The 27,885-nt window shown below is 43.4% G+C and overlaps 1 protein-coding gene and 2 non-coding genes across 3 annotated transcripts; 2 read left to right on the forward strand and 1 right to left on the reverse strand.

The window, feature by feature from the left end:
- Positions 1–1,409: 1,409 nt before the first annotated feature.
- On the forward strand, positions 1,410–1,514 carry LOC145603259 (small nucleolar RNA R71). Its single transcript, XR_014104779.1, has one exon. It is a non-coding gene; the product is annotated as a small nucleolar RNA R71 (small nucleolar RNA).
- Positions 1,515–17,673: 16,159 nt separating this feature from the next.
- LOC145600555 (uncharacterized) lies at positions 17,674–20,388 on the reverse strand. The gene is made up of 4 exons (XM_081656439.1): positions 19,787–20,388; positions 19,422–19,585; positions 18,516–19,306; positions 17,674–18,186 (listed from the first exon to the last, which is right to left on the reverse strand). Exons 1-4 carry the CDS (start codon positions 20,386–20,388, stop codon positions 17,674–17,676), a joined length of 2,070 nt encoding a protein of 689 aa, XP_081512565.1.
- A 3,834-nt stretch (positions 20,389–24,222) lies between these two features.
- On the forward strand, positions 24,223–24,328 carry LOC145603272 (small nucleolar RNA R71). The gene has a single exon (XR_014104790.1). It is a non-coding gene; the product is annotated as a small nucleolar RNA R71 (small nucleolar RNA).
- The last annotated feature ends 3,557 nt before the right edge of the window (positions 24,329–27,885 follow it).

Here is a 27,885-nt window from a genome sequence, read left to right on the forward strand (position 1 = left end):
CACTAGCCAGCCTAGGCTCGGCTTGGTGCGCATGCTAGCCACCATGCTAGGCCATACGCCCTTAGCACTCGGTTTGCTAGGGAATTCCGATGCTAGGGGTATTTTGGTCTTTTGTTGATTTATTACTATTTCTCGTCTCGTCTTTCACTATTTTTTGACTCGACTTTCGACGCTCGGTTTCGACGCTCTAAGCTCGAATTACCGACGTCTAAATATTTAACACTCGGGCGACGAATTAATTTCTTCCGAATTAATTCGTCGAGTCGGTTCGTATATTTTGCTTGGGTGTGACCCGAAGGGTTCAGTCAAGATTAAGCTGTAATATTAATTATATTAATATTACTGATCGGAAGCGGCCTCCACCCAGGCATTCCGATCACTTGACCTTGCTGAATATATTAGCTTTCTAATAATTCTGAACCCGCTATCAGAATAATACACTTGTTCGAAGGACACCATTCCTTTCACTCTTCTCCTCCCTTCTTTCCCTCACTATCCCCCTCATTTGGACCATCATAGGAAGTTCCCGAACTCAAAGTGATTGCCTTGCATGTATCAGGTTTTTGGTTATGAGAAGGGTTAGGTTGTAGTTGTCCAGGTAGAGTTAATGGCCAATTGAGCTAGTTGTGAATCAACCATCTTGTTGTGAGCTCTTATTTCTTGCATTTGTTGCCCAAAAGTTTGCATTTGTGAATGCATAGCTTGAAGGAGTTGTGTGGGTGTTGGCTCCGCTTGAAGTGCTTCTTCTTGATTTCTTTGGGGCACTTGGGTTTGATTGTTGTATTGGTGTTGGTTATTGTATTGGTTTTGGTTGTTGTATTGGTTGTTCCTTAGGTAGCTTCCTCTTGGGTTTTGGTTTTGAGTTGGAGGTGGATTTTGGTATTGGGGGTTGGAATTGTAAGAGGGTTGAGCTTGTTGGCCCCACTGTTGAGGTTGAGATGCAAACCCGGGTGGTGGTTGTCTCCAAGCTACTCCACCACCGCCTCCTCTAAAACCATCTTGCCTTGTGTTGTATGCCGCTACATGCTCGGGGCTCAAACCTCCACAATAAGATGTATCATGGTTGGTTCCTCCACAATTTTGACAAGAGAAAGAGTTGACTTGAGAAGAGCTTGCTCCACCACTTGAGCTTGCATTTACACTTGTGTTCAACTTTGAGAGCCCTTTTGTGAGTTGCTCAATTTGATGGTGCAATTGATCGACCTTCTCCAATTCATACATCCCACCTTTCTTCGGTGCACTCCTTCTTCTACCTCCCCAAGAGTAATTTTTTGCTACCTCCTCGATTGTTGCTTCCACTTGATTTTGGGGAATCTTGATCAATTGTCCACCCGCCCCCGCATCCATGTTAGCTCTACACATGGGCTCCAATCCATCGTAGAAAAACCTCATGAGCAAACTTTGATTGTATTCATGGTGAGGACACGCTTGTACCAACTCTTTGAACCTCTCCCAAACTTCATTAAGGCTCTCATCCGCTTCTTGTTCAAATGATTCAATCTTCCTTCTCATCTCAGTGGTCTTTTCCTCGGAAATGAACCTCTTCAAGAATGCCTTAACTACCTCCCTCCAAGATGTGAGTAAGTTAGGCTTCACTTGCTTCAACCACTTCTTTGCTCTACCCGAAAGAGATTGTCGAAATAGATGCATCCGGATGTATTCTTGAGAAACTTGGTTGGTTTGAATCATGGCACATAGCTCGAGGAATCTATCAAGGTGCTCTATGGGGTCTTCACTTGTAGAACCCTAAAATTGCTCCGATTGAACCATTCTTGTATATTGGGGATGAATTGTGAAGTTAGTCTCCGTTACGGGTAACAAAATCCCTCCCGTGAGCTCATAATCCTCCGGATTTCCGAACTCACGGAATAAAACATCATCCTCTTGTCCCGCCATTGATTCACTTTGCGAACTAGAAGAGTAAGAATCACTCCCACTATCAATTATAGCATTAAGTCCTCTTCCTTCTTCTTGAAAAAGTCTACGGATTTGTCTTAAAGTTCGGTTGATTTGTTGGTCGATATGATGTGTGGGTGGTCCTTGAGATCTTCTAAGAATTCACCAAAGCTAAGCAAACAATTAGCAATGACAAGTATGATAAAACAAAACAAAACAAAAAAGAAAGCAATTAAAATAACTCTAACAAAAGCAAAAATAGACACTAAACAAGCCGCTTCCCCGGCAACGGCGCCAAAATTTGATGGGGCTAGGATAGGTCGTTAAACTATTAACCCTAATCAAATTAACTATTTATAAAACCTAGACCTCACATTAAACTAGTTAGTGGCAAGCAAGGGTCGATCCACTGAGGAAGCTTTCTCATTTAATATCAAAATCACCATGCAAGAGTAAGAAAGGGGTATATTTTGTTGGAATTTGAAATGTAGACACTAGAACTATAAATAAACAAGTAAAAGGGTGACTAAATCAAGGTATAACAACGCTAGGGATTAGGGGGTTTCAAACATGATTAGAAAGAAGGAAAACAATGATAAGTATCATGATTAACATGCCAAAGAATATAAAATTCTACCCAATGATTCCTCGAAGGAACCGGAAAAATAAATTTTATTTAGGCTACTCGACAATCTTGACTATGCATCCCCTTTCCTTAGGCAATGACCCATGATTCCCTCCCTCGAATAGTGACTCAACTTTCTAGGTCGAAAGGTCTTTCCCCAAGGTTGTAACGTAAGGCATAGAGGGTGAAGGTAGGCTAAAATTTAAAATTTCGTGATTTTCCTAAAAAGTGAAGCAAAAGGGTGATCAATCCTCAACAACACAACCAAGAAATTACCAAACAAAAACAACACCCCCAAGCTTACTTGAAGCTATACTCACAAGAGATATATACAAAAAGTGTAAACGCTTCTCCCCCAAGCTTAAATGAAGCATCGTCCTCAATGCTTAGAAGGAGAAAAGAATACATCAAAATATTTTTGAATTTTCACTTTTTCAAATTTTTTTTTTCTTTTTTACTTGAACTTGCAATGTCCTTGCCTTTTGCTAAATTCAGACGGCTTTTTCTATAATGCAATTTATTAGTCCATGCCTTTTATGATTAAGGACGGCTTTTACTCAAACACTTGCCATTATTCACAAAGAAGACTTATTCACAAGCTTGCACTCATAAAAACCAAATTTCCAACTTATCCACCACAAACTCCAACATATACATGATCAATTTGCTTTACAAAAACCAAGAATAGAAAGAAAATGAAACAAGAGGCCAATGAACTAAAGATGTGGCTTGAAAAGAAGGTATAAGGCTCAAATGGTTGCAAGAGGGAAAATGTAAACCCAAAAATAAAGATAACACAAACTATCCTAAAAATGAAAAATACACCCCGAAAAATGTGCCTTTGTCCTTCCTAGATAGCTCGGTCTCGGGTTTAAGAATCATACATCAAGCTTTATAGATTAGGTTTGCATAGTCAAGGATCCACACCGCTCATACAAACTAGGTTGAAGGCTTGAAAAACAATGAACCTCACATGGATGTAGCAAAAACTCATTAGTGGTATCAAATTGACTATAGGGAGCAACTACCAAGCATGCCACAAACAAGTAGAATCCGGCTTCATGATCCTTCTAGTTCAAACCAACTACCCTAACATACACCTATCCTAGAGTCAACCGAACATAGTCTCAAACCGTGCATACCTTTACTACCTAGGAAGAAAATCATGCAAAAGACAAAGTCCAATAAGTCCAATTCATAAAGAAGTAAAAATGAAAAATAAGCCTAAAAAACATACCACAAACAAGAAAGAAAATAAATGAAAATAAAGGAAAAGAAAAATAAAAGAAAAGAAAAGAAAAGAAAAGGAAACATAGATAAAGGAAAATAGGAGAAAAATGGTGAAATGGACTAGACAGCAAGTTAAACACATATAAATCCCAATCAACAAACAAGTGATCGAATGACATCATCGTCATCGATCCCAAACACATTACGTGTTAACAAGCATTCATCCTCGAACCATTCAACTTCCCCTAAACTAATCCCAGTCTATGCAACCAAAGAAAAATAAAGAGAAATATAAGAAAGGTCTCACCGGGCTATCCATGCTTAACAAAATAAACGAGGGCAAAAAGAAACCACCTTAGTTGCATTCCAAGACCAAATGCATCTTCAAGAAGCCAAGTGTGAAAAGGAAAAATAAAAGAAGCTATAAACAAAGAAAAAGGTTAATAACTTCAAAACAAAGAAAAGAAAATACTAAATAAAAGGAGACTAACCAAGCAAAAACTATAAACAACCAAGCAAAACAAGAACTAAACTATCAAAGAGTATAAGCACTACTAGAAATAGTCCTATTTCCGACGGACTGGTTCCGACAAACACGTAAATTCGTCGCAAAAATAGGAATTTACGACGGAAAAAAAATCCGTTGGAAAAATCCGTCGGAAATTTCCGACGGAATATAAATCCGTCGGAATATATGGGCTTTTCGACGGAAAATTCCGTCGGAAATTAAACTTTCCGACGGAATATTCCGTCGGATTTTTTTTTCTTTTTTTAATTACACCGAAACCCTAACATTCCAACCCTCTCTTTTATTTCATTGAGCCACAACTCCTCCTCTCTTCCCCTTATTTCAGTTTCTTGCTTCCTCTTCTCTCTCCTCTCTTCCCCTTCTCTCTCCTATCTTCCTCTTCAATTTCTCGATCTTCCCTTGTACAGTCTTCTCTTTCTCTCTCAACTCCTCCTTCTTCCTCCCCCCTCGGCCCCCTTCTCCCTCCACTTTATCTGATCTCACGATCTCCTCTCTCCCCTTAACTTTTCTATTTTCGATTCCTCTTCTTTCCTCATTCTCTTTCTCAATTCGAACTGAAATTTTCTCAAGACAAGGGTTCTCACGGTCGCCAATGGTTCTCTTTCTATTTCATACATATTAAACCAAATTCGGGTGGATTCGGAGCTTTGGTTGTTAAGGTATGTTTTCTTGTTTTAGGTTTTGTTTTTTTTTTGTTTTTTTTTTGTTTTTGTTGTGATTCTGGTTTTTGGCGGTGGTGGTGGTTTTTGAATGGGTGTTGGTAGTATTAGCCTTGTAGATCTGGGTTTGTCTTAGTGGTAGAGGTTGAGTTGGATGGGTTGGTGGGTGGGTCTGGTTCGGGTAAGGGTGGGTGGGTCTGGTTCGGGTTTGGGTGGGTAGGTCTGGTTGGGGATAGTTTAGATCTGGTTGGTTAATTTGATGTTATTTTTTGTTTTATCGGATTTTTTTTTTTACAATTTATGGTGGTGGTGGGTGGTGGCTGTTGGAGATCGTGTTTGGGGGCTTGGGTTGGGATTTTAATTTTTTTTATTTATTTTTTTTGTTAATTTCTAGGTTGTAATGATTTTCGGTGGTGGCGGTGGTGATTTATGTGGGTGGTGGGGTGGTAGATCTGGTTAGTTAGGCGGCTGTGGTGGTTCGGCTGGTTGTGTGAGGTAGGGGTAGGTGGTGTGGGGTGACGGCTTGCGGCGGTGGTACGGGGTGGCGGTGTGCGTTTTTTTTTTGTTTTTCTAAAAGCATTTTCCGGCACCGGAATTACCTCCTTCGACGGAAAATTCCGTCGGAAAAGTGTTTCCGACGGAATTTCCGACGGAAAAGGTGCTTTTTCCTATAAAGCCTTTTCCGACAACCAGTTCCGACCGAATTTCCGTCGGAAACGTGTTTTCCGACGGATTTCAGGGTTTTTCCGACGGAATTTTTCCGTCGGAAATGACCTGTTTTCTAGTAGTGAAGAAAGAAAAGAAAGAAAATCTAAGAAAACAAGAAAACAACTATCAAACTAGAAAACTAAACTAAACTACAAGATTTGGATTTTTGGGATTTGGATCAAAGGGATTTGGAAACAAGGGAGCAAACACAACAACAACATCATAGTCGAATCATCACAACAACAACATGAAACCAAGCATATCGGGCAAACAATCATGCATCAAGAGGAGTAGCATAGAGATCAAGAAAATGAAGCAAACTAAACAAGAAGAGCATAAAAATCAAACAAGCAAACAAAGTATGCATACAACAAGTATTGGCTACCGAGTCAAGAATTAGTTCCCCCAAGCTAAATAAAGATACATCTCAACATCACAACAATATAAAGCAAGCACCAAAAACATAAGGGATGGAGGTAAAAAGCACAAAAAGCTAGGGAACTAATGACTACTACCATCACCACCACTACCACTAGGCCCGGCCCCATTGGGGTCAATGTTGCCCACGGGGTCATCGAAGGTTGGGGGAGGATAAGGCTCCCAACCTCCGGTGAAACCATCGGGCCACCCATAATGCCCCTTAAAGTTATCTTGTTGCCAAGGAGCAAGAGGGTGAAGTTATCGGGCAAAGCTAGCTCGTAGGGGTGGTTTTCGTGCACATAGGCGCAGTTGGGATCACCCCTATAGTCACATCCACCGGGAGCCTTGTAATCGTAATTACCATGCTCATCCGAATAGAAGCGACGCTCGGTATCGGGGACGGAAGGTCCCTGCCAATACGGATGCCCATATGAAGGTATAGGACCTTGCTGGGGCGGAAAATAAGGATATTTGACCGGGGGAACAATGTTCCCGCGTTCAACTTTCGCATCATAAAGTTGTTGTTGCTGTATGAACATACCTTGTTACATCTCCGAGATACCTCTGATTTGGTTATAGATGGCCTCGAAATCTTGATCGTACATGCCCTCCAAGCGGATTTGCAAGCTGCTGATTTGCTCACTAAGTTCCTTCAAGTCGGCACTATCATAAGAATGTTGCCCTTGTTGTTGTTGTGGAACTTGTTGTTGCGGAATTTGTTGTTATTGACGTTGTTGTCGTTGTTGTTGTTGATTTTGTTGTTCTTCTTCTTCATCATCATCCTCCTCATCATCCTCGGAGTCATAATTGGGGCGCCTATAGGATTTGGGAACGTGCCACACGTTCTCGGTGTTGATCCGGTGCAAGGAGGTCAACCCGGGGTTGGGCAAGTAGCACCAATGCTCATTATCTCTCAACAAATCATACTTGCCATCCTCATAGTGTGTGCTTAGAGATGAATTGAACTTGACCCAATTGCTTCAAATCAAGGAAAATAGTAGTGTCATCTCCAACTTCCTTGCAATATGGCAAGTAATGATCAAGGCGAAGGCGAGTCAAGAGATTAGTAACCATGCCCCCACATGGTATATCCCCTGTGCTCTGGCCTCTCAAATGAAGGCAATAGGTGGCAAACACATAACCCAAGTTCAAACGGCCTCGATACTCGGGACGGGTGGCCAACCATAGAATCTTGAGCTCCAACTTGCTCATTTTCCCCAACTCTTGCTTGGGAAATACAACATACCCAAAAGACGGTGCACTACCCGTAGATAAGGTTGGTACACCATTGAAATCTTGGCGGCGCTTGTAACAAATTCATTACCCCCCGAAATATCATCCCACCAAGAATGTGGATCGTACTCCGGGATGATGTACGGCTCTAGATCATATATATCACCATGAGGATCAAAATCCAATGCCGCATTAAATTCCTCCAAGGAGTGATCGAAGAACTCGTTGAAGATTTGAAACCTCACCCTATATTGCCCTCCCATGGACACAAAGATCCAAGGTAGCCAAAAATTCCAAGGTTGGCTCCTTGTAGGTGCGGAAGGAATCATTGATGAAGGAACCCATTCTCAAGTTGAGGAGCAACTCTCTAACGTCCTCATCTATCCCCAAACTTCTCATGTCTCATTGGAGATAGTGGTGGGTTGGTTTGAGGGTTCTCTCATCTTTGAGTTTTTGGTAGAGGATCTTTTGTTCGAGGTCAAGGTTTTTTTGTTTTGGAAGTGGTGTTGGAGGTCGTTTTTGAGAAGGTGAAGATGATGTGCTAGGTCTCGGTTCTTCAATGGAGACATTGGTTTTTCTCTTTTTGGTAAACTTTTTGATGAGGTTTGACATTTTTGAGGCTAGTTTGTTCACCAAAATCAATCAATCCAAATTCAACACCAACACTCCAAGAAAAACCAAATCAAGAACCAACACTTCCTTCAATATACAACTTCAATCCAATTCAACCAAATTCACCAATCAACCAAGAAAAACCTTCACCAACAATCCAAAACACAAGCAATCAACCAAAAATCAATAAGGGCACCTTACTACCAAAATTCCAAATTTCAATCTCAACAAGTTTGAACCAAAAATGATGACAAAGGCTACAAAATCAACAAACAAAGAATTGTTATACAAAATCAATCAACAAACATCACAAAATTTCATCCAAAATCAATAATAAGCATCAAAATTCACAAAAACCATACTATCACTATTCATGCTCATACAAAAATTCCAAACATGCATTTATATGATATAATTAAGCAAATTGAAGTTAGAGAAGATGATTATACCATACAAGAAGCAAATTTAAACAAGTTTGAGCCTCTAATTTTGATCACACACAAAAGCCCCAAAATGTACCCAACTATGGAGGGGAGAGATTAGGTGTTTGTTTGGGTGAATTTGTGTGATTTTTGATGAGTAGAATGGAATTTGAGTAAGTTTTAATGAATTTGGAGTGAATTTTTTGAAGATTTGATGAAGAATTGATGGTGAATGGAGAAGGTAGGGTGCGCACAAGGAGGGTTTGGGGTTGATGAGGAACGTAGGAAAGAGATAGGAAATGAGGGAAATGAAAGAAGAAGGGAGGAACAAGAAGATAAGGAGATGGCCGACTAAGGTGGTGCGGCCGCACACAAATACTGTGCGCCCGCACCAGTCAGGTGTACGGCCACACATCCTTCTTGTGCGCCCGCACAGCTCAACTCCTCTTCTTCTCCTTTTTTTTCTTTCTTTGATGCTTGATGCGTTCTTGGGTGCGTACATGAATCATGATGGTGATAAACACCAACATAGGCAGTAGGAAAATACATTTTTAGTGAGCTCAAAGTTTGAGATTCATGAACCCACCACAAGAACTCACTAGGAATCAACTTCCTTTAACTTTCAAAGCATGAATTTCCTAACTTACCTCACTAAGATTCTTACCCTTTTACCTCAAATTTCGATTAGAATCGAACATAATCTTGACAAATGCCGCAAACACCTTCCATTCATCATCCTTACTTGAAGAAATCCAATCCCGAAAAGTTTATCCTACAAATCCAAACAAGTAGAAAAGTGAAAGAAAAGAAAAGGAAATAAAAGAGGGTAAAAATAAGAAAAATTCAAAAATAAAAAACAAAGGTTAGAAACTCCGGGTTGCCTCTCGGGAAGCGCTTGCTTGAGGTCCTAAGCTCGACCCTTCCTCCAAGTCATGGAGGGTCAAAGAACACCACCTTTTTCAAGGTAGTAGAAAGAGCAAAATCCTATTCATTCTTAAGCAACCTTCCTTCGTTGCTTGATGAAACTTCCATGAAACACTTCTCAAAATCACATTTTTTTTTTCTCAACTTCTTCCTTTTTCGCAACTTCTTTGAATCACGAGCCTTCTTCTTTGGCTTGTTGTTCAATGTAGATGGAACTTCAATATTCACAATCATAGAAACCTCCCCTTCATCTTGAGGAATAAGCTCAAACCAACTTGGAATCTCAATTTCCTCGTTCATGAGCTTGGGAATCATCATTTTCTCTTCACTAACCTTCATGCTATCAAAACTTGCAAGAACATCATCAAAATTCTCAAGAGCATCGTTAGTAGAAGAGTCAATCATACATACATTATCAATAGAACGAGAAGACCTAGCACACATCATTTCTTGCACAAAAGACAAAGATTCGTGCATTGGTTTCAAATTAAAACTCTCCTCTTGCTTACCACATCTCAAAGTAATGCGGCCTCCTTTCACATCTATCAAAGCTCCCGAGGTGGCTAAGAAAGGTCTCCCTAAGATGATAGGAATGTGTTCATCTTCCTCAATTTCTTACACCACAAAATCTACGGGAAAAACAAACTCCCCAATCTTAAGTGGGACATCCTCAACTCTTCCCTTAGGAATCTTGATAGATCGATCGGCCAATTGAAGGGTTATATTGGATGGTAGAAGCTCAACTAAATCAAGTCTTTTGATAACCGAATAAGGCATGATACTTACACTAGCTCCTAAATCACAAAGAGCATTTTCAAACATCATTTTCTTAATCTTGCAAGGGATAGAAAAATTCCCCGGATCCTCCATTTTCTTCGGTAATTCACCATGGATAAGAGCACTAAAACATTTCCCTCCTTCCACCGAATTGACCTCATTACAATCTTCCTTCCCTTCTAGAATTTCCTTAAAAAACTTGGAGTACCTAGGCATTTGGGGAATTGACTCAGTAAAAGGTGTGGAAACATGAACTTCTTTAAGAATTTCAAGGAACTTCCCAAATTGCTCATCCATTTTATACCTCAAGAACTTTTGAGGGTAAGGTAGATCGGAAAATCTCTCCTCCTCACACAACTCCTCACAAACTTTCTTTTTCATTTGCTCCTCCTCACAATAGACGTCCTTGGACACAACCCTCTCAACTTCATTCTCCAAAGCACACCTCTCCTCTTCTTCCTCTATAGAACAAGAAACTCCCTCGCTAAAGACACTCCCACAACTAGTGGTAATGGAATACACGGGTTTTTTCGGTTCAACACCTTGGAAATTAGGTTCAACTAGAGTATTTGCTAATTGGGTTATTTAGGTCTCAAGCATCTTATTGTGAGTCATCATCTCATTGAACTTCTTATCACTAACCGCCATATAGGTGTTAATGATCTTAGTTTGATTATCAATCAATTCTTCCATGTTTGTTTTAAAAGATGATGGTTGGGAATAAGAACTTTCACCATTGGATTGGGACTTTGGAGCAAAATCGTGAGGGAGTCCCCTTTGAATGTTATTTTGAAAATTTCCCCTATTTTGGTTGTTGTTCCAACTTCCTCTTCCTTGACTATTTCCATTGTTATGGTAATGGTTACCAAAACCTTGAGATTGGTTTTGATTGCCATACCCATGGCTTGTGTTTTGATTACTATAGCCTTGGTGGTTATAGTTATCTTGGAAACCTTGGTTTCCTTGGTTCTTATATTCTCCATTATTATTGTTCCAGGTGTGGATCCAAGGGTTCTGCTGGGTGAGCTGGGTCCCGACAACTACCTACATAAGGCAGCACATGTAAACCGCCCTCGGGGGTGGCTCGAGGAACCCCCCTCCGAAGATTAAGTCATAAAGTGTTTAGAGAGATAAAGTGTACTTAGAAAGATGTACAGAGTACAATAGCTTTAATGTCTAACCTCCTTTCCGTTGTACTTTACCCTCTATTTATAGGCGTACTATTTCCTTCGTGGAGAGTTTCAGCCTGGTCAGCCATGCGGGCCGGCTCTGCCGGGCTAATGAGTCCTTCTTTAGCCGTTTACTCGGCAGTGAGTGCGCACCCTGGGGGCTGGGCGATAGTTCAGCGGGAGCTACCCTATACAACTAGCCCCTCAAGAGGTGGTATGAGGTCACTCATGCCGACTCTTTGCCTGTAAGAACGTTCCTCTTCAACTGAGCCCAGCTGGAAGGAATAGCTCAGCAGAAGCTATCCCCTACAACTAGCCCCTCAAGAGATGGCGTGAGGTTCTTTTCATGCCAGCTCTTCTGAGCGTGTGGCCTTAACTCAACGGGTCGTCTGACTGAAATAACCTGCACACTCCTAGCCCCTCAAGCCTCTAGGGTGTTGGGGCGCCCTGGAGGCTTAGGAGGTCAGGTAATGCTGTTGATGAGCCTGCTGCCCTATCGCTTGTTTGGTGACATTTGCTCTAGACTTGAGAAGTGACGAACTCCCAGAGAGGATTTCGATCACTCCCGCTAAAGTTTGAGAAATGATGAGCTTGCAGAGAGAATTTTCGATCACTCCCGCTGAAGTCTGAGAAATGACGAGCTTGCAGAGAGGATTTTCGATCACTCCCACTGAAGTGCTCTCTTCTCAAATGAATTTAAGGATTTTTTTTTGGGCGGGAATCACATTTGCATGAGTGGGACACGTGTTGGCAACCCGGGCTGTCAGTTTGATTTTACTGAAGTGACATGGCGGTTTGGCTTTGCCTTTAGTCTAACTGCCCATTTACTCCGTATTAATTTCACTGTCCCCCCTTTTTAACTTATTTCTTTTTATGCCTCCAATTTTTCATCTCCCCTCTTCATTATCTCGTCATTTCAAAATTTTTGCTCTTTGCTCTTCCTCTGTCAAGCGTCCTCGATCCTTCATTGTTGTGGTAAGTTGCTGCTTTTTCATCTTTGTTTTTGCTTTAATTTTGCTTTATTTGTTTTTTCTCCTTTAATTCATTCTCTTTTACTGACTTCTTCCTTCTTTGTTCTTCTTAATTGCAGACTTGAATTTTCATCTTGCTTGGGCCTTTGTCTCCGCCATTGTTGTTGTACTCTGTTGCTTCTGCAACTTTTTTCACTAAAGGTACTTACTTTGTACCTTTTGTTGTTTGTATTTACCCAATTTTGCTTCTTTTTGCTTATTCTTCGCAAGATCTTGCCTTTTGATTTTTTCCAATTGTGGCTGTTCCCATTTTTTCTCTTTTGTTGTTGTATTTGCATTCTTGGCTTTTTCCTACTTATTCCTTCATTGCCTCTAAACTGATTCGTTGATTTTCTCGTGCCCCATTGCTTTTTCTTCCCTTGCGGGCTTACATTCCTTTGTAGATTCCATAATGTCTAACGCCTCTGATAGTCAGAATATGAGTGAGCCTGAAACGGCTACGGGGTCGGATTCCTCCTCTTCCCGATCTTTTCTCTCAGGTGAGCACCCTACGCACACTTCTTCTTTTTCTCCTACCCCTTTACAAACTGTTTTTCCTTCTGATCCTTCCCCCGCTGCGAGCGGGATGGGTACTGATGTGACCCCCGCTGCTGCGTCTGGGTCAGGTAGTAGTCGTCCCGCTGAGGGTAGTGCATTTCGCCCTTTTCGGCGTAGACCCCGTCCTGATTTCTTTGATCCTTACTGTGAGCGAGTGCTTACGCGGGACAGGGTTCCTTTATCCCATCTTATCCGTTTGAGGATGCGCGCAATGCGCCATCAAATGTTGGTTGATGCAGTTAAGGCCAATCCCCCTGATGTATCCCTTGTTAGCTCCATTCCCCATGTTCAGCCCTTAAACAGTTTTGCTTGGCTTGATGACATGGCTGACTTGCATCGGTTTGATCATTATGTAGTGCGTGGTGGGAATACTAGGACTCCAACACCTTCTCCCTCCCCAGCAGTTCAATCAAGTAGGATGGCTGAATCTCCTGGTGATCGCTCATACTTCGACTGCCAGCCTACTTACGTTGTTGAGCCCGTAGAGGAGGGCAAAATTAAGTTCTTCCTTAACGACAAGTGATATGGGCCTAAGAGCTGCGTGCTAGATTCCAGTTGGCGTAAGGACGCTGAGAGGCTGGATCTGGCTACTGTTGGGCAGAAATTTTACGGTTTTGGGGAGGGCTACGAGCTGGTTCTGCCTGCTAATGGTGCCAAGTTATCAGCCCCTCCTGCAGGTCATATTGCTGTCTTTGCTTCACAGCTTGACTTGGGTTTGAGGTTCCCTTTAGACCCTACTTTAGAGAAGTTGTTTCGTGCTTTTAACATCTGTATATCTCTGATTCATCCTGCCTCCCTTCACACTCTGATTTGTTTGCTGTGGTTTCTAAGGTTTCGGAGGTACGCCGAGTCTCTACATTTGTTCAAGTCTCTCATGAGTCTAAAGAGGTCAGCCTCTGGGACTGAGTCAGGGTGGTATTATGTTGTTCCCAAAGAGAGTAGAGTCTTGTCCTACCCAAAACTTGGGCGTTTCAGGGACTGGACTAGCAAGTTTTTCTGGGTGAAGGTGCCTTCCAACTTTGCTGCTCCTCGCATCTTCAGAGAGATTCGCACCAACATGGCTGGTCACAGTTTCCCCTTCTGAACCTGCTCGTGAGACGGAGGCATTTGAGGCTCTACAGGGTGCGGGGACAGGTGACTCCAACTTCCCCAAGGTCTGGCTGCCTAACTCCATTTACATTGTGGGCAATGAGCAGCTTTCTGCCATGCGTTTGTGCCGTACACATGAGTCTGGTAAGCCCTTTCTATCTTTTGTCTTTCTCTTGTTTTCCTTCTTTCCTTTTTTTTTTATTCTTGACTTTTGTCATTTTGTGTTTTCATGTTATGACAAGTTAGACAAAAGCATGCTCGGCTGGCTGATAATTGGAAGGACCCCTTGACTGCCACCCCTGAGTACCCTCCTCAGCTCTTTGATACGCTGAAGGTGTATGCGGGCTCCCTGAAGGGTGAGGCGTGTTTGGCTCCCACTGAGTTGCGGGCTGTTGTTGGTACTGTGGCCACTGGTGAGCGTGCTGGGTCCAGCCGCGCTGAGCCAAAGCCCTCGTCTTCTACTGTTGGGAGTAGGCGCGATACTCGCCCTGCTCCTCGAAAGGTGGCTTCAGAGTCTGAGGCGTTAGTGGCGCCTACTGCTTCCCCTGAGAAGCAGTCTGTCGTGGCTTCCGGCCGGGTGGCACCTCAGACTTCTGCTGCCAAAAGGCAACGTGAACAAGCTTCTGAAGAACCAAAGGCTACTGCCGATGATTTTGCTGACAGTGTTCTTCAATTTCCCTATGACGGGATTTAGACCACTGTTGCGAGTGAAAAACCCGTGTCCTCTTCTAAGCATGTTCTGCTCTACTCCACTTCTACTGTTGATACTGCTGCTGTGAAGGATGCTGTAATCCCTTCTGTTGCAGTTACTGATTTTCAGCACCCTGATGAATCTGCCATGGAGCTTCCAAATATCCCGCCGTGTCCCTACGGGCTAAGGGGGCGGCTCCGAAGCGCCACCCGGGGTGGGCTTTCTCGCTCTGCAAGCTCTCTCCAGCAGGATCGTCCAGTGATTGACCTAGAGGACGATCCTATGTCTTCTGCCCCTGCCAGGGATGAGCTTGAGGCGAAGAAGGCTCGCACCTCTCTTGGCCCAGACCCTTTTGCTTCCACATCTGCCAACACTGGGCACCCAGGTAGGAACATTGGTGGGGGAGATACTCAGAATTCCAGTGAGCTTAAACGTTGTGTTCACTAGTTCCTGGGTGATGCCTTTGACAACCCTCTTTCTACGTCCTCTCTTTCTGCTGGAAGGACTTTCCGCCCAACTGGGGCTATTGAGTTTGCTGAGGTTCCCATTGACATCCATTTGCACCCTATACTCTGCCCTTCTAGAGTTGAGAACGCTCCCTTTCGGCCTTTGATGAATGTTAGGGCTGACGAGTCTTTATATGTAGACGACCCTCAAAAGGGTGGTACTCTGGGATACCGTCTGACCCAGGGGGTTCGTCTTCCTGCGGATTCTACGCGCAGCTCAGTCAGCCTTCCAGTGGCCACTGCCTGTCATGCCTTGCCGAAGGTTAGTCTCTGCTTTTTGTTTCTCTTTTTCTTGTTTCAGCTTTTCTTTGCTTATGTTGCAGCTGTTGTCTTGCCTTACTAGTTATCACATTTTATTTTTCGTTGTTAACTTCATCTGTTAGCTCTTACTTTGGCTAACTCTTCTTTTTTGCCTTTATTGCAGCTTCTTATGTTTGTAGGGGATTTGTCAAATGCTTTGCTGTTAGTGGAGAAGGAGTACCAGAACCAGGGCATAACCCTTTCCCAGAAGACTCTGGAGGCTCAGGCTAAGAAGGATGCTATGGCTAATGAGGTGACTCCATTGAGAGAGAAGGCGGATGCCTTGTAGCTCCAATTGGGAGAATTTCAGCTCACTCAGACCAAGCTGAAGGACTGCCAAGAGCAGTTGGGGACTTCTCAGGCCAGAGTGAAGACGTTAGAGGCGGAGGTGGCGGACTTGCAGGCTGCGCACGCTACTGCGCTGGAGGCTGCTAGGAGGGAAGCACTCAAGTCTTTTGCGCTGTCTCCTGCTTTTGCCAAACTCCTTACTGATCGCCATGATGGAGGGTGGGAAGCCGCGGCTCGATGTGTCAGTAGTTTGTATGGTGAGGGTGAAGAGTAGTAGGCTCGCTTTAACGCCTTCTGGGCTAAGGTTGAAGCTGCAGGTGAAGCTGGTTTGTTCGATCTCCCTGCTGATCACCCTCACGCTGCGGGCTGTAAGATTCCCAATTAGGCTGTGATAAACTTAGAGGTGCCTCTCTGTCCTGACGTTGCTGCAGCTATTGGAGTGGAGTCTCTAACCGATGATCAATAAAGGTTATGGCGGCTGTCACCCTCCTAATCCAGTGGTTCTTCTGATTTTCCCTCACCCGGATTGGTAGTTTTTGTTACTATCTTTGGGGTGTATAGCTGCCAAAGATTATATTTCTCTGTGTATTTTCAGAATACTTTGTCTTTTGTTGCTGGGTCTGCCCAGCTTAACTTGAATTTGTGTTCTCCTAACTTTACTTGCTGAGTGTTTCCTTGTTCTAGTGGACGAGGGCTCAACTTTATCTGTTCTGTAACTGACCTGCTGAATGTTTACTCTGCCTTGGTGGGCAGGGGTTTAGCTTTACAATGTATGCTCTTTATGATCTTCTTCTACTACTTTGCCTGCTGTTTATTTCATTGTTTGAACATTTGCCTGGAACTAAGAGTTTCTTAGCAATATACAGATCTTTCAGCACTGCAGTATCTACATTTGGCGAGGCCTCGTAGGTTGGGCCTCCCTATCCTGTCGATTTGGTTGTTTAGCGCTTTCCTGCTCCTTTTGCGTTCTGCTGCATTTCAGCAGGGGTTTTGTTATATTTTATCTTTCTTTTTCTTCCTGCTTCAAGTATTTGTGCACTGCATACTTCATTTGGCTTTGGCCAAAGGTTTCGTGTGCGTGCTGTCTGGTGTACTTAGTTTAGCGCTGTTTGATTTACCCTTGCTGAGACTTGTTTGCGTCAATCAACTTTTTTATCTTTTTTGCCCGTGTCACCAACTCGTTTTGTTGAGACTTATCTATGTCGTTCGGCTTGTTTATGCTGAGACTTATTTGTGTCAATCAGCTTGTTCGTGCTGAGACTTATTTATGTCAATCAGCTTATTCGTGCTGAGACTTATTTATGTCAATCAGCTTATTCGTGCTGAGACTTATTTATGTCGATCAGCTTATTCGTGCTGAGACTTATTTATGTCAATAAGCTTATTTACGCTGCCTGCTTACTTCTTTTGTAAGGGCTCATAGCTTGGCTGCTCTCCCCTACTCACTCCCCCTCGAAGAGATGTGCTAAACGGGACTAAGAGGACCTTAGTGTTGCCTATGTAGCTCATCTCTTCTTTTCCTTCCCTCTCCCCTGCTCAAGCTGAACGTGTCAGGCTCCCCCTCAGGCGTCCCCGAGGAAGTGCCCTGTTTTGCTTTTCGCAGGTGAGGTGAGGTTTTAAGGAGGGATGTCCCTGTGTTGTTATTTTGTTCTACGGTGCTTCTTGCCTCTAACACTTTCATATTATTCTTGTTTGATTTTTGCATGTTAGTATATGATGCTTGGGCATACTATATTTAAACATATTTATGCAACATACTCCTCACGCAGAGGCTTGTATTTCATTGAATAGAAATGGCTTAAATGCCTTAATTAACATGACATGGACTGAGTAAAGTGCATCAAGCTTAAAGCAGCTATATTTCGGGCTAATTAAACAAAGTATTTCTTTAACACATCAGCATTGAAACTGTTTCTTAAGACCTGACCTTCTTGATCTGCAAGGAGGAACGCTTCGGGGCCAACTTGCTCATGGATGATGAAAGGGCCTTCCCAGTTTGCGGACAGCTTTCCATGCTGATTTCCTCTTCAAACTGCTGCTGTTCTCCTGAGGACTAGGTCTCCAGGCAGGAACTCCCTGTGCTTTACCCTGCAGTTGAAAGCTTTTGAGATCCTGCTCTTCTGGGCTGCCAGCTTAAGAGCCGCTTTTAGTCTTACTTCTGGCAGGAAATCTAGCTCTTCCAGCATGCGCTTTTCATTTCCCTGCTGCTCATAGTGCTGTATCCTCAGGCTGGGGATTTGTACTTCCACAGGGATAACTGCATCGACCCCGTAGGCTAAGGTGAAAGAGCTTTTACCAGTTGCCTCCTTCTCTGTAGTCCTATTCGCCCACAAGACTTCTAGGACTAAATCTGCCCACAGACCTTTGTATTCTTCCAACTTCCTCTGTAGGGCTGTCAGGATCAGCTTGTTTGCTGCTTCTGCTTGGCCATTGGTCTGTGGGTGGCAGACTAAGGCACTTGCATATTTGGTGTCCACATCTCCCAAGTAATCCTTTATGGTGTCGCAGTCGAACTGGAACCCATGATCGAAGACTATGCACTGTGGCACCCCGAATTTGGTGATGATGCTATTCCATATAAATGTTCTAACCTGGGTTGCCTTTTTGTATTTAGTGGGCTCAGCTTCTATCCACTTCGTAAAGTAATCAACTGCCACAATAAGATATACTTCCTGCCCGCCAATCCAGTGGTGAAGGGTCCTAATATGTCCATTCCCCACTGAACGAACGGGATCGGGCTGAGGATCGGGGTTTGATCGTTTGCTGGCTGATTTATGACCGGTGAATATTTCTAACACTTGTCGCATTTTTTAACATACGCTAGTGTGTCTTGTGTGAGAGTTGGCCAATATGCCCCTTTTCTACGGACCTCCACTCCCAATGCTTTCCCGCCAATGTGATTGGCACATATCCCAGAGTGGGCTTCTTCCATGATACCCTCTTGCTCCCATTCTGGGATGCACCGCAACAATGGCTTTGAAAAGCCTTTCTTGTTGAGTTCACCATTCATCACCACATACCAATTTGCATATTTCTTCACCTTTTTAGCCTGTACTTCGTCATCGGGCAGCGAGCCATGAAGCTTGTATGCCAAAATGTCAGAGAACCAGGCTCTCCGACTCCCGATGCAGTTTACCTGCTCCTTTTCGGCAATGCTACTTTCTTCTAACACTTCGACCATCACTGTTCTTGTGAGGCTTTGCAAGGTGGAGCTGGCCAACTTAGATAAGGCATCAGACTGAGAGTTTCCTGCTCGGGGAACTAAGTCTATCTGGAAATGGACTAGCTGGGCTGCTAGTTCTTTCACTTTGGCTACATATTTCATCATAGTGGCTTCCCTTATCTCGAATGCCCCCTGCAGCTGGCTGGCAACGAGCTGAGAATCAGTCTGCAGGCGTACTTTGCGAGCTCCGGCTGCGAGGCTCATGCGCAAGCCTGCTAGCGTCGCCTCGTACTCTACTTCATTGTTAGATGCTTTGAATTTGAACTTGATGGCATACTCAAATACGTTTCCTTCTGGAGACGTCATTATGACTCCTGCTCCACTCCCCGTTTGGGCTGAGGACCCATCCACTTCCACCTTCCTGACTCCAATGTCGTCTTCTTTCTTCTCATAAGAGGCTTCCACTATGAAGTCTGCTAGAGCTTGTGCCTTGATGGCTGCTTTAGGATTGACCTCGAATTCATACTCAGAAAGTTCAACTTCTCACTTCAAGAGTCTGCCTGATGCATCCATCTATTGTAATGCTTTTTCCAGCGGGTGGTTTGTGAGGACCTCTATTATATGTGCATCGAAGTATGGTTTTAGCTTTCTTGCCGTCGTGACCAATGCAAAGGCTAGCTTTTCTACCAGGGGGTATCTCTGCTCTACGTTGGTCAGCACGTGACTCACGAAATATATTGGCCTTTGCTGTTTCTGTCTTTCTACCAGCAGAACAGCTGCGATTGTTTGTATTGATGCTGAGATGTATAACTGCAGCCTTTCTCTCAGCTACGGGCTGATCATTGTCGGGAGCTTAGTCAGATGCTCCTTGATGCCCTCAAAGGCTTTTTTTCTCTTTGGCTCCCCACTTGAATTCCCTGTTTCGTTTCAATAGCTGATAGAATGGTAGAGCTTTATCTGCTGACTTACTAATGAACCTGGTCAGTGCGGCCATTCTGCCTGTCAACCGCATGACATCCTTAATACTCTTAGGCTCAGGCAGATTGAGAACTGCTTCGACCTTCTCCGGGTTGGCATCTATTCCTCTCTCGCTGATCAGAAAACCCAAGAATTTTCCTAAGCTCACTCCAAAGACACATTTCTTCGAGTTGACCTTGATCTTATACTTGTTCAGGGTAGCGAATGTTTCCTCTAAATCCATGATGTGTCCAGCCTGCATGACGCTCTTGACAATTGAGTCGTCCACGTATACTTCTACATTTCGTCCTTTCTGATGAAGGGACACTCTATCCATTTCCTTGTGAAAAGTTGCCCCTGCATTCTTCAGCCCGAAAGGCATAGCTATGTAATTGTACACTCCCCCTTCAGTGATGAATGCAGTTTTCTGCCTGTCTGGCTCATGCAGGCTGATCTGGTGGTACCCGGAGAAGGCGTCCATAAAGCTTAGTAGGGCATGCCCGCTCGTTGAGTCTACCAGTGAATCTATTCGTGGTAGTGGGTAGCAGTCCTTCGGGCAAGCCTTGTTAAGATCTGTGAAATTGACACACATTCTCCACTGACCATTTGCCTTCTTCACCATGACTACGTTGGCTAACCATTCTGGATAGTCATAGGGTTCGATAAATCCTGCTTCCAAGAGCTTTTCCACCAATTCCTAGATTGCCTGATTTTTCTCCATGGAGAAGCTTCGCTTTTTCTGCCTGACTGGCCTAATATCCTCCTTTACATTCAGCCTATGCACCATGACCGCTGGATCAATTCCTGGCATCTGCAGAGAATTCAAAAATGTCTTTATTCTTTCTTAGCAGCTCTATGAGGTGGACCCCCACTCCTGGGTCAATGTCTTTCCCGATCTTCACTGTTCTCGAGGGGTCACCTTCTGTGAGCTCGATCGTGACATGCTCCCCGTTGGGAAGTAGTCTGGCCACTTCTTCTTTTGTAGGCTCGAAGTTTTCCATTGCCAACTTTTGTTTATCCTTCTCCCTGTGATACTCTTCACGCTTTCTCTTCCTTGACTTCCTCTTAGGCTGCTTAGGAAGTCTTCTCTCAGAACCTGACTGCTGTTTGGTTTTGGCAAGCTGCTTCAAGGCAGTAATGTAACATTATTGGGCTGTCTTCTGACTCCCCCTGAGCTTTGCTGAACGCCCCTCATTAGTTGTGTAAGCCATCGCCAGGTGGTAAGTGGATACCACCCCGCCTATCTTGTGGATGAGCGGTCTTCCCATTATTACATTGTAGGGTGAAGGAGAGTTTATCACGAGAAATTCTGCTCGGACATCACGCCTTCTTGACCTCTCTCCTACCCGGACTGAGAGCTCGATTATCCCCTCTTGGTAAGTCCCGAGCCATTAAACCCGGTGACCTCGTAGTTTACTCTCCTTAGATCTTTTCTGTCCAACTTCAACTCGTTGAACGCACTGATGTAGATGATGTTGGCTGAGCTGCCTCCATCTATCAGTATTCTATCCACCTCTCAGTTTGCAATTCTCATTGTTACCACCAGCGGGTCGTCATGAGGGTAAATTATACTTTTCTGGTCATACTCATCAAACGTGGCTCGTGGCTGCGGGGGAAAGGGTGGCCATCTACGCTTGTCATTGTCAATAATCTGATGTATCATTGCCCTTAGGTCAGTCCGTGCTCTGTTGACTGTTCCCTTATGTACTGGTCCTCCACTGATCACATACACCCTGCCCTCTGGCTTGCCATCTCTATCCCTGTCTCTAGCAAGACCCCTATGACGCCCTCTGCGGTCAGCTAGCCCGCTCTATCCTCCTCCCTCATTCAGGGAAGGTCATCACGCTGCTTAAATTGGGTCAGTATCCTCTCCTGATTAAGTCTTCTATGTTGTCCTTCAAGTGCGTGCACCCTTCAGTGGTGTGACCATGGTCTCTATGGAAGTCACACCACCTACTGGTATCACGGGTTCTGTTTATCATCCTTGGGGGCCTCTGCCACTTATCATCAGCTTTGTTCACGCTGAATATGTGAGATCTTGAATGGGTCAGTGGGTTGTATTGATCAAACTTCCCATGCCTTGGCCTTACCCGCGGATCAGATCTTCTCAGTCCTACGACCATGTCCGCTTCTCTGCGGGTTTGCTCAGCTCAGCTTGGCTGGTCCACCCTGGGCATGTTCTGTGCCCGGGTGACCTCTGCCCGTCTGACTGGGTCTCCTGCTGCTTTCCTACCCAGCATTGCCCTATCAGTCTCGTCTGCCTTGATGAACTCGTGCGCTTTACCCAGCGCTTCCGCGAGCGTTTTGAGGCTCTTACGCCCCATATACACCCTGAAGGGTGACCCTGGCAGTAGACCACTATGCATTGCCAACAGTGCTACCTCCTGGCTCATGTTCGGAATGGTTGTTGCCTCCTTGTTGAATCTGGTGATAAAATCTCTCAGGGGCTCATCTTTTTCCTAAACTAAGGACATCAGCTCGGTTGTCATCTTAGTTCTGTCCACCAGGGTTATGAAGTGCTCCATGAACATCCTCTTCAACTGGTTGTACGAGTATATAGAACATTTTTGGATGGCGTCATACCATTCCGCTGCCAGCCCCTCAAGAGTTGGTGGGAAAGCCTTACACCAGACTGAGTCCGTCATGGTGTAGAGTACCATATGATTCTCGAAAGCTGATATGTGGCTCTTGGGCGTTGTAGTCCCATGGTATCTGCAGCTCGGAACCTTCACCTTCTCCATGGGTTCCTCTAGAATCTCCCGGCAAAATGGGGAATCATCTAGAACAACCTGGATTCGTGCTCGCTTGTCTCTCTCCGGGCTGGGTCCCCGCTCTGCGGCCGGTGACCTGCTGCGAGGGACCCGCTTCTCCGGGATGATCTGAGTGGGGGTTATTTCCTCCACGCTCCATTCTCGGTCTAGGTAGCGAGCCTCCAACTCTAATACCTTTTTCCTCTGTTGAATGAGCTCCTTCTGCTCAGGGGTGAGAGTCGAGGCTTCCGGCTTTTTCGCTGTGGGCTGCACAGCTGCCGTTGCCGATGATGGATTGGCTCGCTTACCCATTTTGGTAAGGACCGCCGTCATTGCAGCCAGTTGCTCCTTACTGCACTTAGAGATGTTCTGCACAATGGCTGGCATATTCACGGGCTACATTTTCTAGGTTACAGGTGCTGAAATAATAAGTTCATTGTTTGCATCAGTTAACGGCATTCCGTACTTGAAAATAAAGCTGGATCCTACCGGATCTACTGGTTTCGCCACTCCTTTAGCAGTAGCTGACGTTGATCCGATAGGGTTTGATTTTTGTGAGATGGTTGATTTGGGGTTTCCGGTGGACCCTTTTGGATCATTAGTTACTGGGGGTGCTTTTTGTGGTGTCTGGTTGGTCTTATTAGTTTTGGACGTGGGTGTTTGTACAGTTTCTTCTCCGGCCATGGTGGTAAGTTAACTAGTCCCTAGCTCAGTTGGTGAACCTTAGGTTAAGTGATCCTATCCCCTCCTTCTAGCGCCAATTGTTCCAGGTGTGGATCCAAGGGTTCTGCTGGGTGAGCTGGGTCCCGTCAACTACCTAAACAAGGCAGCACACGTAAACTGCCCTCGGGGGTGGCTCGAGGAACCCCCCTCCGAAGATTAAGTCAGAAAGTGTTTAGAGAGAGAAAGTGTACTTAGAAAGATGTACAGAGTACAATAGCTTTAATGTCTAACCTCCTTTCCGTTGTACTTTACCCTCTATTTATTGGCGTACTATTTCCTTCGTGGAGAGTTTTAGCTGATGAGCCCTTCTTTAGCCGTTTACTTGGCAGTGAGTGCACACCATGGGGGCTGGGCGATAGTTCAGCGGGAGCTACCCTATACAGTTATAATTATCGAAACCACCTCCTTGAGGGTGAGAATTCCTATTACCAGAGTTCTTAGGTCCTTCAAACCTTTGACCACCATTGGCATTAGACACAAAGTTCACATGTTCACATTCATTTTTTTCAACATCATCACATTCATCAACAAAAGCTTGTGAACACATGGAAGAATCATGATCATAAGAACCACATAAATCACAAAACACACAACCACTTGGCATGTTATTAGATGTAGAAGGAGAAGATTTAGAGATTGTACCTCTCCTTTTGGTTTGGGAGGGAAGACTCAAAGAATTCACGGACACACTCTCAAGCTTCGCTTTGATGGATGTCATCTCTTTCCCTAGATTTGAAATTTGGGAGGACAAGTTGTTGATTGCATTAAGGTGATCCACCGAATAAATTGTTGAGCCACTCTTGCTTGTAGACTCTCTCTCTCCTTCTTGCCAATCTCTATAGTACCTCACAACATCCTTAATTATGTCTACCACTTCTTCCTCCGTCCTATTCATTATAGGACCACCGCCTCCTCCATCTAGGAATGACTTGCCTTGAGCACTCAAACCTCCATAGAAAATTTGAATCACTTGATAAGTAGGAATCCCATGATGTGGACATTCTCTTTGGAATTCCTTCTACCTCTCCCATGCCTCATAGAGATTCTCATTAGGCCTTTGCTTGAATCCTTGAATTAATACCCTAGCCTCCGCCGTCTTCATTTGTGGGTAAAAGCGAGACAAGAAAGCTCTAGTAACATCATCCCATGTTCTAAGCGAATTAGGCTTAACCTCTTTATCCAACCACTCTAAGGCACGACCAATGAGAGAAAAGGGAAACAACTTTAGCCGAATGAACTCTTGAGAAATGTCGTTAACCTTGATGGTATTGCAATACTTCTCAAATTCCTTGAGGTGATTCAACGGACTCTCACTCCGGGCTCCACTAAATTGCCTCCTCTATATTAATGTAATCATGGCCGGTCTTATCTCGAAATCATTTGCCGGTGTTGTAGGCGGAGCAATCCCACTCTCGAACCTATATGCACCAGGATTACCTAATTCCTTCAAGGCTACCCTTTGATTCTCTCCCATTCCTCCTTGGATCTCTTCCTCAAATTCCTCTTCACTTGAAGAACTATATTGCAAAGATCTATTTGCTATTCTTCTCCTTGAGAGTGTTCTCTCAATTTCCGGATCAAAAGGCACAATAGATCCATCACGAGCACTATGCATGCAAAATCTCAAAGAAATTATTAGAAACACGGCTACAAGTGTAGCCTAAAAGAAAAAAATAAAATCTTTTTTGTATTTTTCAAATAGATGGAATAGACTTAACAACCATACACAATCAAGACACCATTTCCCGGCAACGGCGCCATTTTGATCGACGGTGAAATGGTAGGTTGTTGGGCTACCTCCCCGAATCAATCAAACAAAATTTATACACTTAACTAACCCCTATACGAGTATAGTAGCAAGTCAAGGGTCGAACCCAAAGTAATAGTGATTGAAAGTCTATCGTCTTACGCTAAGCTATTCCGAAGTCAAAGGTAGGGTTGTAAGCTAGAACTAGAGCTAAGGCACAAATAACTTGTAGAAATTCAAAGATGATAAACACTAGGGATAGGAACCACATACATTCGTAATGGAGATGGTAAATTGGGAGGTCAAATGAACTAAGTCAATCGATGCGAGGGAAGATCAATCATGCAACCAAAAGAGCATGCAAGCTATTCTCCTAGAGGTCTAACTAGCATTAACTACAATAAACTCTAGCTAGGAAACATCACAAGACACCTCAATCGTGTAAATGCAAGCCACAAATCAATGGTCCATATCAATGTGAACTTACAATGCAATCTAGTGCAACAATCAAAGTTGGCCAATCTTCGATTAATCACACACATGCACATGATTCATCAACCAAGTTTAATCACATCATCAACTCCATTAATTATTCCCATTTAACACTAATCCATTACTCATACATGCTTCACCATTACCCTAGCAAGCAAACTACTCACTAATCATAGTAATTAAGATCAAAACACAACTAATCAACAATTTCATATTCAACATATTAGAAATCTAAGATCAATACAAAAATCAATGAAACTTCAATCTAACATCAAACTATCAACAATCATATGAAAAACAAATGAAGTAAACTAAAATCAAACTTATATTGAAATCAAAGATGAGTAAACCTTACAAAACTTGATCAAAGATCAATTGCAATGAAGAAATCTTGAATCATCAACAATACACCATGAATTTCTCTCTCTTCAAACTTGAGTTTCTCTCTCTACAAAATATGATCAAAGCTCTAATTCTCTCTCTAAAAATCTAATCAAAATCTAATCAAAATGAATTCTAATCCTTAAGATCTCTAAAAATAGAAGGAAAACTACTATATATACAAGGGAGAAGTCGGTTATGACGTCCAAAAATAGACCCACGCCGGTGCGGCCGCACATAGGGGAGAAGAGGAGGCACACGAGCACAGACCCAGGGGGTGCGCCCGCACGCGCCTCCTGTGCAGCCGCACGCGCCACCTGTGCGGCCGCACAGGCCCCCTGTGCGCCCGCACCTAGGAGGGTCTTCCTTCCCCTTCTTCGACCTTGATCATCTAGTGCAAACAACTTTGGTGATGGTGATGAACATCAAAGTAGGCAGCAAGTTGATGGACATTTTGGTGGGTTTAAGGCGAAGATGATGCCCCCATCGCATGTGTGCACCGGTCTTGAAACTTGCCCTTCGAGTTTCTCTAGACTTGAAGCTCAAAATACTAGCACAAGGCATCAATTGCAATGATAAATGTTGAAGGGAAGCTCGGAAATCTTTGGATGATCGATCATAACCTACAAACAAAAGAAAACAAACAAGTAATAGAGAAAAACAACGAATAAATAAGAAAAAGCACAAAATAAAGAAACTAACTACGAAAAGCACAAAATAAAGAAATAAAGAGCAAAACTAAGGAAAACTAAAGAAAAGAGCTACAAAATGAAATGAAATTCATCCAAAAAGAGATCAAATGAGTGCCATAAATGTCACTCATCGTAATCATATTAATAATAAAGCTTAATAATAATAGCAAGATCCTAGGCATGATACTAACAAGATTAATAACAAATCCTAGCATGTCATTAGACAATAAAGATAAAAGCTTTAAACCTAACATGATACTAACATGCTATTAGAAAGCATAAAAGGCAACCCTAAACATGATACTAGAAAGTAATAAATAACATCCTAACATGATACTAGGAATTAATCAAATCTAAACATGCTTTCTACATTGAAATAATAAGGGAGTAAGCTAATTACTTACTTTGAAGACTCGTACCTCTTTCTAATAACAAAATACACGCGTTAGTAAACTTCAATAAAATAATAAATCAAAGAATAATTAAATTAAAGAATTGAAAGAAAGAGTATAAAAAGTTTAGACTGGATTTCGAACCAAACCCTGAGAAGGTATCAACCTTTCACGTCTAGGGAGAAGGCAACTTCGAACTTGGCTAGGTGTTTCTAGATCTTGTGAGTGCAGTATTGTGTTTGCAAAAGGGGTAGTTTAGAAAGAGAGAGAGAATATCAAGTATATCTTGATGAGAGTTGATAATGGTTGTGGATGAATAAAAACGGAGGTTCAGGACCCTATTTATAAGAAAAATAGTCCGGAAATAGGTAGAATTTGATAAGGAATAAAACTCCACGCTGTCGCCGCAAAACTACCTTGTCGCTTGGCGACAAGCTCTGTCGCCAGGCGACAAGGCTCGTCGCGCAGCGACAGGCCTGTCGTTTGGCGCCAGCCTGGATTCCTACGTGCTTTCTACGCGGAGTCCACTTGATAATCAAATTTGATTTATGGAGTCCGTATGGAAGCTGAAATCGTAATTTTCATAAAATAATATTTCATTCCAAGTAAAATTCATAAAAACACCATTATCAATCCTAATTCCATTAGGATTCAAGAGAACCTTCTAGAGAGTTCTCAGAAGACTATAATCAATCCTTATAGCTTTAGGAATAATAATGGGCATTAGGTGTTTTACAAAAATAAAATAATAAATAAATAAATAATAAATAATGGGCATTAGGCCCTCCTCTAGATCATTGGGCCGCATGTAAGGATCAACCAGGCCTAGTTTAGTATTTTTGTCATAACTTCCTCAATATTCATCGGAATTGGGCTTATAATATATCCTTGGAAAGCTCTTTGCATGACCCATCCAACTACACTATTATTGGACCCTTAACA

The sequence above is a fragment of the Chenopodium album genome, chromosome 21 (assembly GCF_948465745.1).
Source record: "Chenopodium album chromosome 21, dcCheAlbu1.1, whole genome shotgun sequence".
In the NCBI taxonomy this organism is placed as follows: domain Eukaryota; kingdom Viridiplantae; phylum Streptophyta; class Magnoliopsida; order Caryophyllales; family Amaranthaceae; genus Chenopodium; species Chenopodium album.